This window comes from Rhea americana, unplaced genomic scaffold, assembly GCF_003343005.1.
Source record: "Rhea americana isolate MKP2758 unplaced genomic scaffold, rheAme1 scaffold_82, whole genome shotgun sequence".
NCBI classification, from domain to species: domain Eukaryota; kingdom Metazoa; phylum Chordata; class Aves; order Rheiformes; family Rheidae; genus Rhea; species Rhea americana.
Window position 1 is genome coordinate 1,009,261 of NW_028187001.1, and position 13,631 is coordinate 1,022,891.

Below are 13,631 nucleotides of genomic sequence, written 5' to 3' on the forward strand. Positions count from 1 at the left end.
ACCTGAAAGAGATCCACATTATATTTATTCTCAGATACAGCAGTTCAGTTTACAAAGGCAGCATTGGTAAAGTTGCAGAAATTGTTCAGAGATATTGAAGGAAGAATGCATTTTTGTCCTTCTAGTTTTGGTAACATTTTGCTGGTACCAAGATACAGAACAAAGATGAGTGTGTGAAAGTAGTTTCATAAATAAACTGAAATAAAAMCATGCATTTGCAAAACCAGGGATAAGAGGTCAAACTTGGAAAAAAGTATTAAAAAAATGTGTAACCAAAGACACATGATAACATATTCATATTTTTGGTGATATCCAAGAATATCCCTTGCAAACAGCATCTTACTGTTTTGAAGGAACGGAAGTATTTTTGCACAATCCATCATTAATTTGCAGGTGTAATATTTGAAACTGAAGAACATGCATCCTTTCTTTAACTTTTTTTTTTTTCTTTCTGAAGGCACATGGCGTCCAGAGGGAGTACTTTTTCTTCATGTAATTGATTAACTATTTGTAAATACCCCCATTTTCTTTTCATTTAAACTTTGCTTTATCCCTATTTTCCTGTTAGCACAGCAAGAGGGAGATTCTTTTATTTGACTGAATCCTCTCCTTGCACAGGTGTACTTGCCCTTCAACACCTATAAAGGGAAAGAGAAGGATGACTGCTTCCCCTTAAAGATCCCAAAGAGTTGATCGGCATGCAGAATGARATTTTACAGCAGATTATTTACATGAACATGCTAGATGTATTTTCTTTTATTTTTTCCCCCTTCTTCCCTCTTTTTTTTGGTGCAGCTGACTTTGAATCTTGCCATTTTCAGTCTCTACACTCTCAGGCGCACTAGAAACCTACAGAAAGTGAAAAAACACCCCAAAGCATAATATCGTTTTTCAGATGAACGTATTTCTCTAAAATTTTCAATTAATCAAGATATTAAACTTCTATGAATAGCTTAACACCTTAGTATAAATATTATGATAATAAYATGACACACCTGTAGAAATTGTAACACGTATGACTCTAGGAAAGAAAATTGTCTATTTTTAGCCACTTTAATACTGTTTGTCTCAGGACAACACAGCTGAAGATRCTGCTTACACAGCAAGAGAAATTCAGTTAAGGAAATAAAGGAAAAGAGTTAAGTTTGCTGCACAGAGAAACAAAAAGGAAAAATTAGCAAACAAAGGTGGACCAAAAGAGGAATGATCAACTAGCCCTAGCAAAAGACAAGATAACCAGACCACTCTTCTGAAGCAAGATTAATAGCAAAGGTTGTAAAGAACAGAATATAGGAAAGAAACAGAAACAAAGAACTGAAGAAATTCATAGAATCATAGAATCAGTAAGGTAAATTCAGATCATTACAAAGAAAATATCAGCCTAAAYGATGGAGAAATCCTTCTCATATAGGAATCAACACAACTGGAGATCAGACAACTTCCACTGAAATTCTCTGAGTCCCTAAAGTAGGATGAAACTCCAAAGGCTGCACAACATAATAATAAAAAGTTCTTCAGCTGGTCTAAAAAAACATGAAGAAGTCTGACCACTTGAAAGCCATCAAAGAAAAACAACTATTCCAGAAGGACAAAATCCACTTGCATAGTAGCAAAATCAGACAYTTGGCTTCAGACCAGCACAATTACAAATGTTTAGGTAAATGATGGAGTAATTTTAAAAAGGCTCATGTAATCTCTTAATCTTATTTTAGTGAATAAGAAAATTGGGGAAATGATTGCAATGGATTAAAAAGATCATCTGTGGGAAGACAGCTGAACAGCATTGTAGAAATATTAATGCTCATAAGGGAGGTAGTCAGATAAATGATAGCAAGGTCAGGTGTGATCACTCAGAAACAACTGACATGTCTAAAACTGAAAGCAGCTGAGCAAAGGAACAGGCTTATGAACAGACGTGGCAGAATGGAAGAGCAACAACGAAGTGGAGACAGGAATCTCTTCTTTCCTCCCTTGCTCTTCAGCCAAATGAAAATTCTTCAAATTCTTCAATATGAATAAAAATGATGAAAACTTTTAAACAACATTAGGAAATAGCTCTGTTCACTGGCTAATAAACAACAATTAAAAAAAAACTTTATTGAAAGGGAAAACTCACACTTTTGTATAGAATCTACATATTTTTTGAATGGAATGGATTATGGAACTAATTGATAGGTTACAGAGCTGGAGTGAACAAGTTAACACAGGGTAGGGGAAAAAAAAAGCCTTACTGAGAATTTTTGCAGGATGCCTAAACCACTTCATGAATTGCTTTCAGCTAGATTGTAGATCAGTTACTAAATTGTTTGTCAAATCAAAAGCATCCAAAAGAAATGTTAATCCTTAAATAAAGATGTCAAGAGTTGGTGAATAAGCAAAGGAGTTTAACTAGGTCCACCAAACAAATGCAAAGTTAATCCTTAAATATACTTAATTTACAAACATACAAAGAATTAGTACAAGAAAAAAAGGTAGACCAGCTTAGCAGACAACACAGTTTCATTAAAGATCATCTTAATTTTAACTGAGCATGAGATATAAATCAGATATGACCTGAAGAACTTGACAAGGAAAGAAAGATTAGCAGGACCTCTTCTCAAAGAAGTTGAAAGAGGTATTGGTCTATTCGTATGTCTGACAGCCGTGCATTTGAACTACACCAGCGTATTTCCTGTGTATTTAGCTGAGACAGTTACAGGATCAAATATATTTAACCAAAGTAAGATAACTGGAAAAAATAGGCAAGTTTTTGGACACAGAAACTCTTCATAATCTCTGAGGGAAGAGACCTGGACAAGGATCTGCTACAGAGCCTATTTTTTTCCATCTCTATCAGTTTGATCTAATCAATGATACTAATTCCTGCACAAGCCTTACCTTGTTTGCATCCTTAGGTTAGCAGAGTTACAACACCCCTACTTYTAAAAAGCGACGTGTATAGTGACTCATGGGTTTGCTCTCGGTTGAGCAGAGTTAGATTTCTTCTCATCTAACACACAATCCATCTCACCCCACCCATAACACAGTGWAAGGTCTAGTTATCTGAACTCCTTCTGCTGTCCAGGCATGAGGATAGGAAATTCCAGCATGTAATTTTCCACTGTCTTGTCTTCAAAATCTGTGCTAGCATGGGATGACTCATTCTCTTGATGCATTTTTCTGTTACTCCTGATTAAAAAGTGAATTTAAATAACTAGCTTGTACTAGATGACCAGTTTATAGGTGGTTAAAGTTCAATGAATTCCACACAAATATCATCCTGTGTTATGCCAGTGTTGAAGCAAGTCAAAATCTGAAAATAATCTGTTAAATTTACCAGAAAAAACATAATTTTAGAACAATGATATATTCAGATGTATAATCACATCTTGCCTTTAGTTTTGTTCCCYACATATCCATCTTCATAGCCTGGTTGAATCCCCTGCTCAAGCAGAGACGTCTAGAGCAGGTAATTCAGAATGGTGTCCAGTCAGGTTTTTAATGTTTCAGAGGGTGGAGATGCCGTAACCTCTCTGAGCAACTTGTYCAGTCAGGTTTTTAGTATCTCTAAGGGTGGAGATGCCATAACCTCTTTGAGCAACTTGTTCCAGTGTTTAACCACCCTCACAATGAAGATTTGTTTTCTTACATTCAAGTGGAATTTCCCGTGTTTCAGTTTGTGTCCATTGCATCTTGTCCTGTCACTGGGCACCGCTGAAATGTCTGGCCTCATGCTCTTTACTTCTTCCACACCAGACATTTATAAGTACTGATAAGATCCTCCCTGAACCCTCTCTTCTCCAGACTAAGGAGTCCCAGGTATTTCAGTCTCTCCTCCTATGATAGATGCTCCAGCCTCTTAATCATCTTTGTGGCAATTTACTGGATTTGCTCCAGTAGCTCCATATTCTTCTTGAACTGCAGAGCCCAGACCCTGCACTCCTGGTGTGGCCTCAGCAAGGCTGAGCAGGAAGAGGCCTCTCCCTTGACCTGTTGGTAACACTGCCTAATGCAGCCTAGGATGTTGATGGCTGCCTTCACACAAGCGCACGTTACTGGCTCATGTCCTACTTGGTGTCCACCAGGAATCTCCCAGCCCATCTCTGCAAACCCGTCTTCCAGCCAGTCATCCCCTAGCCTATGTTGGTGCAAGGAGCTATTCCTGCCCAGGGGCCAAGTTCATGTGAATGGCAGCACAACCACTTGCTGCATCAGCCACTTGTCCGAGTTTTGTAGGCTCTGCAAGCTTGCTGAAGGTGTGCTYAGTCCCAAACTGACCAGTTATCTAACTCACTAGATCATTGCTAGAATAATTAGGAAAAATGTAGAAGTCAAGGTACTAGTGAGTGCCAAAAAGGATGTTAGAGAAATTATGTTGACATAAGTTTAATGACATCAAATTATTTTTTTTTAAAAAGAAGAAATATTCTTGTAATAGTTTGTAAACCCACTTTAGGAATGATTTTTTTAAAAAATATATTTACAGTAAGTCTGTATTTTATTGGATCATCATAAAGATGTAATGTTATAATCATTTGTTTATAAGTCTAAGCATATACGAAAAAAGGACTAGACAAGAGAAATTAATATCAAAAGGGGAAAAATAAGTTTATTTCTAAAAAGACAAATAAACTTGAGCACAAAAATAAGTAYATTAAAGTGTAGTTAACTTCTTACAGCCGTATCCACATCCCCTAATAAACCATTTGGAAAATGAATCTTTTATTCATCTTTTGCATGATACTTGTTCTGGTTTAGCATAGAATTTTCAGTTATCAACACGCTATCTATACATTAATTCACAGTGTATGCATATGATGTATTGGAACCATCAATTTCTCCCTTGTGCCTGTACAGATCCATTTAAGAATCCCATCACTGAAAGAAAGCTGGTAAAAACACTTCCAGGTGCACTATGTGGTCCCTTCTACGAAGGGGAGCAATGTGGCTTCTAAATAGAAGGTTTGGGGTACTTCCCACTCCTCCTCCACACACARGGCTTTGCTCCATATAAGACATTACTCAGTATAATTCTCTACATTGTAACATTTTCAGTATTTCACAATGATCAAATATTGTGTACAAACATAACTGAAACATTTTAATTTTTTAATGGTTATTTTATTCATTTCCTGAATATATATTCCTAAAACATATTTATTAATTTTGTCCACTTGTTTACAGTTACAATTTATTTTTTTTTATTTAAACCTTTCCATTTCATCCATTACTACTTTTTGCTTTTGACAACTAGTGAATGATTCAACTGCATCATCCTTTACTTCACTGCATTAGGCAGGCAAGTGAATCAGTCCTACAGAGAGCTGTGTAATGTAAGTTGTATTACTTGAGAAACAGTGTAGCTGTAGTTAAACCAGTTAATTTTTTCTGCAACTTGTGCAAAATGGTTTTTGTTTGTTTTAAAGTCAGTCATTTATTGCAAGAGGTCCAAATATCAATGATAGGAAGCAGCAATAATTGAGTATTTTGCTATACTTTCTAATATATGGGAATATATAATTAATGAAGTAGCTATGCTTTATTACAAGGTAAATAAAATTTTAGATAATCTGTAAATTACAGATCTTATCATTAGTCTTATGTTATACATAATGCAATGATCTGCACAAGGAAAAATAAAAAAAAAGTATTTTGAATAGAGTCTCATTTTCCTGACTAAATTTCGATTTGTGTTTGTAAATGTTGAGGAAAACTAAAAGAAGAAATAAAACAGAATTAAAAAATATATATATTAAAAATACATACAAAAGCATTTCCCTGGAATGATCATCAGTGCTGTTAAAAAGTTGTAGCCTTACCAAAGAAAAAGGACAGGGGAAGGCTTTTAAGAGTAAAATATTAGCTTAATTCCACTTAATTATCAATAATCTCTGTGGCACCATTAACATCTCCACTGTTAATGTAGAATTAAAAAAAAAATTCACATTGTAAGACAATACATATTGTATGTTAAGTATCAAAGGCTAAAAATTCTAATAAAGGAAAATAGACTGTATATGGCATGTATTTCACTTTACCTTTCAGTATTTCATGAAAATAGGTTTGATTAAATTATAAAACAGCAGAAACTAGGCTACTTACATCTCAACAGAAACAAGACAACATTGACAAAAGTTGTGTTTTAAATACTGTCCTTCAAGAGCTTGAAAACAATCTTTTTATATTGCACAGTTTTAATATTAATACAGTGTCCAAAATTACACTATGGACAGGTTCATAAAATCTTTAAAAAATTACAGTCTTTAGCAATGCTTGAAAGAGAAGTTAATCMAGTGCATCAGGCAGTAGTCTGAGAGCTGTTTGATATAAACATGAAAAGTCCTCTTTGCCTCCTCACCCATTCACATGTTCTTCCTATTATTATAGGTATATCTATACCTTACTTAGCGCTGCTAACAGTTGTGAGAAAGCACATTTCTTGCAAGACAAGTATATCTGTAAGTTCTTTCCATTTAAGGGACACTTTCCCCAAGAAGATTCAACTTGCAGAACCTGCCTGACAGTGCCTTTGATGTGGTCTAGGTGAAATCATACACACTAATATTGCCCCTCCCAGAGCCAGATTGAAATGCCATTTACGTTGTAAGTGGAGGGGAAGAACACAATGGTGCTTGTCTCATCGTTCAGAGATTCTCCATCTCTCTCACACCGGTGTCACTTTACACTTTGGCATAGACTACTGGAGGCATTTTCAGGTCTKAGCTGATTCTGAACGCTACAGCATGTTATGCTTATCTCTAAATAACATCATTCCTTCACCTAAAAGCCATATGCTTTACTTCACTTTCATATGCATAAGTGAATGGGACAAGTTTAACACTTCAGAAAATACCAGAAATCCATAATGAACTTGTGGCATAGCAACAGATTGTTCTAATTCAGTTAGAGAAAGGAAGAACTAAAAAATAATAAAGCTGTGCAAGCAGAAGACTGTCACACTAATAATTTTTGTGTTTTGATTTCCCAAATACCATAAGAGTTTACCTTCACTCTTTCTACAGTATTCTAGTTGTGGAGAAAAGTCTCATACTTTTGTCTCAATGACTTTCAACATCAAGCTGTGGAAATCCATGTACTCTCCCAGCTTTAAGAGCAAAATAGATGTGCATAAAATTCCATGAGTTCAAAACTACATTAAACTTAATCCTAAATTGAGGTAGCACATTTAACCAAGTTTCTTTCCAAGAATTTCAGAAAGAAACTGAAGAAGTTTTAAAATAATATCTCTACAGCAAGCTTTAAACATTTAGTGAATGATGCTTTTTTTTTCTTCCCCCTCTCTCCACTTTGAGCATTTTAGGAAATCAAAATTTCTTCTTTAACTCTTCCTTTTTTACCAAGAAAATACTGTTTAGTCCATGCACCTTTAGGACCTGTGGCATCTACTGCAACATCAATAATGGAATCTGGAGTCATCCACCTCAGAAATGCCAAGAAAAGGAAGCTCAAAACAGCAAAAAGAGCAAAAATATAACCAGTCACCGGGCCACAGTGAGATATTAGTCTGTTGAGTCGCTCATCCATTGACAAAACCACTTCATCTGCAACCCTCTCATACACCTAAAGGAGAAGATGAAGRCAAAGTAAGCACTTAAGACAATGTCACATCTACCTAATAAATAAATAAATAAATAAATTATATAAAAAAACAGCACTTTGTTGTCAGTGCACAAAATGCATTACCTACTCCTAACTATTAGATTGGATGATTCTGCCCAAAAAGCTCTGCATATTTTAAATGTTGATTTATGAATACTGTTCTAGAAATTTCATGAATTTACACAACTGTTGAGGAGAAAAAGGTAAGTGTTCTACTCTGTGACAGAACTCCAAAGTATTTTATTAAAATCGGAAGGTAGCAAATATATCTGTCATGTAATAATTCAAGCAACCTCTATGTGATATTTCAATTAGCTTCCGATCTTATATTCACACCAGTCAGAGGAGAACAGAGTTTGAACATGCAATTACTATATTTTCAGCACAGAAAGCTGAACTAATGGATGAGTGGACAATCTTCTAATCTCTGCACAATCAAATGAATCAGAGCAAGATACTGACTTTTTATTTAAAGAAACACTTGTAACAAAACAGTGTCAAGAACTCTTTTTTTTTTCCCTTCTCATACATCTTATAAAGCCTGTTTTCCAGTTATGCCAGGAGAGTTACTTACAGTGCAAAAAAAAAAAAAATCTATCTACCTGTCTATACATACATATATATATATATATATACACACACATATATATACACATACATACATATATATATATATATATATATGGAGTAGAAATATAACTAGAACATTCTGAAGAGTAGATAGTGCTTTATCAGCTGTTGTGGCATAAAAGGAATACAAATAGAAAAAAAATATCTATGTGGGGCAGGTGTATCTAGGGGAGAAGCAAGTGTACTTGACAGCAAGCTCACTGAGAAATTACACAGAGTATGTGCACAGTAATGTTTCAAAGAAGTCACTTTTCAGAACTGTACTTTAAAAGGAAAAACAAAAAAAGTGAGTTATACATACTTTCTCAGTTCTCTCTGCTACATTCCTCCATGTATAAAATGTCTTTACTTTATTATGAACAGTTTCTGGAGACGGCAATGTTCCTGATCTGAGCTGGGCAATCGCTTTTTCTAATCCATCACACAAAGATTTCACTGAGGGTTCACATAAAAGAATAAGATTTTCTGGAAGCACCTCAGGAATTCCTCCAACTCGTGTACTCACCACCTTTGAAAGAAACAAAGCAAAAAGTACATAGGTTGCATAGCAACAGAAATGCAGTGATAATACTGTTATTACACTGTTTCGATTGAGTACTTAAGAGGAAGAGAAAAAAATTCAATTACTAGCTGCCGTGAAGGCAAAGATTGATGTCATGTTTCAGGAATTTTACCTTGATGAGAACTGAAGGTCTGTCTAGGCCGTATAAAAGACCTAGCGTAGCAGGTTACCTGTAACTACATTCAGAATGATTCTTTGGTAGCATGGTAAAATAGAAGACTATCTAGTGAGTATTTTACAAGACAGTTATGTTTCCTAAAGGTGTTTGTCACAGCATGCAACTAAATCTGTATAACTGGATTTTGGACTTTCTCTCCATAGTCCCTTATGGAAACTACAATGTCTGCTCAGGGAAGGCAGTTTTACCTTATCCACTTCCAGTTCCTGGTTTCTAGACTACTGAACTCTACAACAATTTCTTCAAAAGTTCAGTCTTTTCAATTTGAATTATTTTCAAAAGGAAGTAAGATGCTAGCAAGATTCGTGTTACATTATAATCTGTAAACAGCAGGCAACAATAAGAAAATTGCATAACTTTTTGGGAGGATTTTTTGAGTTGCTAATCTGAGCTATAGATTTTGCCAACAAGGGCGTTACTGTAAATTCTCCAATGTTACCTCTCTCTCCTCCTCTTCTCTGTCTGGAATCCCTGTTTGGTAAGGTAAATATATCTTCAGCTAAAATAAGAAAATGAATGTCTGTTCTTTGTTCAGGAAGAAAATAGTTCTAATACAATGGTTTATCCTGATAATTYAATATTCCTGATTGGTCAAATTCAGCCATGTTCATGTGCTATTTTTTTTCCAAATCCTCAATAAAAAGTGTAAAAGTAAATCTTTATGAAAAACAACTACCCCAAAACTCTGTAAAGGAGTACATACAAAAGAGCATTTTGGAGAGGCAGTCTGGTTAGTTCAGAGAACTGAGAGTTAGCAGATCTACATGTTATTCCCAATTCTGCATAAGTTTCTTCTAGGAGCTTGAGCAGTTTCGGTTAACCCTTCTGTCTCAGCTTCCAGGTGATCTGCAAATGGGGATAATATTTGCTAACCTTTGTAAAAACAGAGCCTCAGATGAAATGTAATGTCACAAGCACTTATTACTAAATCATTAGCTTTGTTTAAAATGCATACATGCACTCTATATAGCCAAAGTCTTTTCTTACCTGTAAACCACAGCTTGCTGCTTCCACAATTGCCATACAAAATGCCTCAGTGAGAGAAGTGTTGAGAAAAATATGCCCCTGGACTAGGACATTTCTAACATCCTGATGTTCCAAGGCTCCTAGGAGACGTACCCTGCATATAAGATAGCCACTAGATTTGCAATGTAAACATGCTATGTAATATTACCATATACTGAAAAGTGTATATTTCCCATGGTATACATATACTTAGAAAAGCATCAYAGACATCTTTGTTCTGGTTCCTTTACATCTTTGCTAGCAATAAGAAAAAATACAAGATTCTGCTTTTTTCACATTAAAAAACAACACAAAAATGAAGCTGGGGGAGGGTTGTTCTGCTTTGTTTTAATTGTAAATGCCTTCAAAACTTTGTTACTGTGCTGTGATAATATTGCTTTATTCAGTTAATTATTAAGATTTGTCATCATTTCTTTGTTTGGATGTATTATATAAATTTGCAATGTGAGTTCTGACCAATTTCAAAGTCCAAGGGGAAAATATATATATATATATATATACACACACACACACATTATATATATATATATATATACACACACACACACACACACACACATATATATATATATGTATGTGTGTGTGTATATATATATATATAGGACATCAATGATCAGGACCTATTATTTTGACGTAAGACTGGAAAACCAGAAGACGGAGAATAATGATATTAACAGACAATTTTATCTTCCATGCCACGGGGGAGCAGAGTGAAGAATCATTAGACTGAAATACAGAATGGGAAACGTAAGATAGAGGCCCTGCAGTAAGGAATGCAGAAGACTTGACAAGAGAGAAAGCTGGACAGTGAAAGTCACCACAGTAGGAGCATTTGATAGGACTGCCACAAAGCTTCGTAATAAAAGGCTGTCCTGGGCCTCTCCTCTGCACTGAACTAGCAGAAGCAACAAAGTAGGCAGATTTCTTGGATAATATTCACTTAGTCAATACGCATTACATATTTACTTCAATAGAACAGAAGTTAGTTTTTGTTTGCCTATAGATTTTCTAAAATGCACACTCGGAACATATTATTCTGGAATATATATGAATAACTAGATACAGCTAAGGATATCCTAATTCTGATGAAAGTTATATTTTCAACTTTTGGTAGGAGGGAGTAGGGAAAACTTGTTTTAAAAAGATGCACTGGCACCACCAAATACTTTTTTTTAAAAAAATATACACTAAAAATGAAGTGGAAAATTAAGAACCTTGTATTTGCTACACAAAATTGGTTTTGACCAAAAAATAAAAATCCCAATGAAATATTTAAACACATATATGTCATAGAAACAGTTTGGTAACACAGTAGTACCTACAGGTGTCTTTGTAGTGCCACAAAAATACATATTGGTAAGTACTACACTGAAAAGTTTGATTTAGAAGAAAAAAATACATATTGGTAACCACTACACTGAAAAGTTTGATATAGAACAAAAAAAAAAAGAAATAGAGAACTCAACAAGGAAGAAGATTGCAGAATTACTAGCAGTCATGATGCTCCTCATGAGCAGCAGTCACACCAACTAGATGCCTAACATCATATATCATTACACGGTAATATAACAAGTATAAGCTGAACACCACTATTTCAGAGAGGAATATAAATAAATGCATGTCTAATTCAGATTTTTTCTGAATCATCTGAAGGTTCCCACAGGATCTATTCGTATGAATAAGTTTGCAAGATCAAGGTACAACTCTAAGTATTCAGTCAGTGACTGCTGTACCTGCCTTTCCCTCAGTGGTTCTCCTCCTCCAACCTAAGTTTTTTGGATTTCTTTGTTTGAATGAGAGCAGGGGAGGGACATGAGGAGAGTTGCTGTTGTCTTCTCTRTCACAAAGTACACTAAAGGACCCTAAACATACATAGAACAAACCTGTCATGTAGCTGGTATCTTTCCCGCACTTCTTCCAGAACAATTCGTTTTGGTCCTTCTCCTCCAACTAAGAAATGTAAATCCGGGTATTTCTGACAGAGCTCAGGAATTATACCACTAAGCAAATCTATACCTAAGAGCACAAAATTTAAACAAACGGTTATTGTATTTGATTTTAAAACTTATTGTAATGTAGCTATTATTATAAGTTTATTTGGGAGGAAAAGGCAGGAGGAGGGGAAAAAAAATAGAAAGTCATTGTCTCAGAAGGACAGTTGTATTGCTGGACATAAAATTCTGAAAAAGGACATTTGATCTGTTAGGAGACAGTAATGAAAAAAATCACTGAAGTTCTTATTGCTTGATTAAAAGCAACAGTAAAAACGTTCTTAATAGTTTGGGGTCTAAACCTGGTTCCCAATACAAAGCAGATCTTCCATTTTACAAATGTCATTTTTCAAGATCTTCAATTTTTAGAAGACATAGCCCTCAAAATCCCAAGCGTGCAGACTGAAATGTATGTTTCTTCTTCTTCAATGCATAAAAATTCAGAACCTTCACCTCATGAAATAGGGAGGCTCCTGTTTCACATTTAATCCATACCATAGATATGGATATCAAAAAACAAGCAAACAAAATACACTTACATTTTGGCCCCCATTACCTTTTCTGTAAACAAGTCTGCTGACAACAACAATCGTTATTGTACTGTCATCCCTTCTTGATGGGTCTGGAGTGAAGTCGGTGGGGTCTACGGCATTAGGGATGACAGAGACTATCTGAGGATCCAGAGCTGCTCTCAGCACTGTGTTTTCCCTACTTGTGTAAGAGACACAGATTATGTGGTTYGTATCGCACAGGGACACAGTCAGAAGTTTGTTAGTTAGCACCGAGCTGACATCCGCAAACCCAAAGAGAGAGTGGTCGGTGAACACCGTCCGCAGCCCCATGGTCTTGGCGTGGAAGAGTGCGTCATGGGCCATGGCCGAGAAGGAGCTGTGGGCATGGACGATGGTGACTCTCTCTCGCACAAATATGTACCTGAGCAGAGGCAAGCTGTGGAAGAGCGTCGTCGCCGTGGACTGGTTGTACATCACCTTCAGGGGCAAGTAGTAGACCTTCAGCCCGTTGGTGAGGTAGCGGATGCCTTTGCGGGTCCCGTAGGCGTGGGTGACCACCAAGACCTTGTGGCCCCGCTCGATGAGGCACTGCGACAGCTGGTAGATGTGGCTCTCCACGCCCCCCATGTTGGGGTAGAAGAAGTCCGACACCATGCAGACGCTGTGCGCCCGCCGCGCCGCCATCCCCGGCCCCTCGCCTGCGGGGGGCAACCACGAGGCGCCGTCACTCGCCGCCCGCGGGGGCTCCAGGCCGCCCCCCGCCGCCCTCACCGCCGCTGGGCCCCGCCATGCCCCCGCGCGGCGCCGCAGCCCCGGCAGCGCCAACGGCCGCCGCCGAGGGGCGGCCCCTTTAAGAGGGCGATCACCCGGGCAACCGAGCCGCCTGGGGTGCGCGCGCGGGCGCGCACGCACGCACCTACCTGCCGGCGGCCGGCGCTCTGCAGGCACCGCCCGGCGCCCGCCCATTTCCGGGCACGGCCGCCGTCACCACGGCGACCGCGCGGCCCGCCTTCCTCCCGGCGGCGCGTCAGGCGGGAAAAGGAGCGGCCAATCGGAGCGGCCGCGGGGCGCAGGGACGGGGCGGAAGCGCGAGTCGCGCCCAGCGCTCGCTTTAACCCTTCGCTCGCGCCCGG

At 37.5% G+C, this 13,631-nt stretch overlaps 1 protein-coding gene across 2 annotated transcripts; it reads right to left on the reverse strand.

Moving 5' to 3' along the window:
- Positions 1 to 4,562: 4,562 nt before the first annotated feature.
- PIGA (phosphatidylinositol glycan anchor biosynthesis class A) lies at positions 4,563 to 13,505 on the reverse strand. 2 transcript variants are annotated; one of them, XM_085323123.1, is made up of 6 exons: positions 13,419 to 13,505; positions 12,543 to 13,196; positions 11,879 to 12,011; positions 9,957 to 10,089; positions 8,531 to 8,737; positions 4,563 to 7,560 (listed from the first exon to the last, which is right to left on the reverse strand). In XM_085323123.1, the coding sequence occupies exons 1-6, from the start codon at positions 13,462 to 13,464 to the stop codon at positions 7,297 to 7,299; spliced, it is 1,437 nt and encodes a 478-aa protein (XP_085179249.1). In that variant the 5' UTR covers positions 13,465 to 13,505; the 3' UTR covers positions 4,563 to 7,296. The 2 variants fall into 2 exon arrangements, with proteins under 2 accessions (XP_085179249.1, XP_085179250.1); XM_085323124.1 differs by lacking the exon at positions 13,419 to 13,505.
- Positions 13,506 to 13,631: the final 126 nt, after the last annotated feature.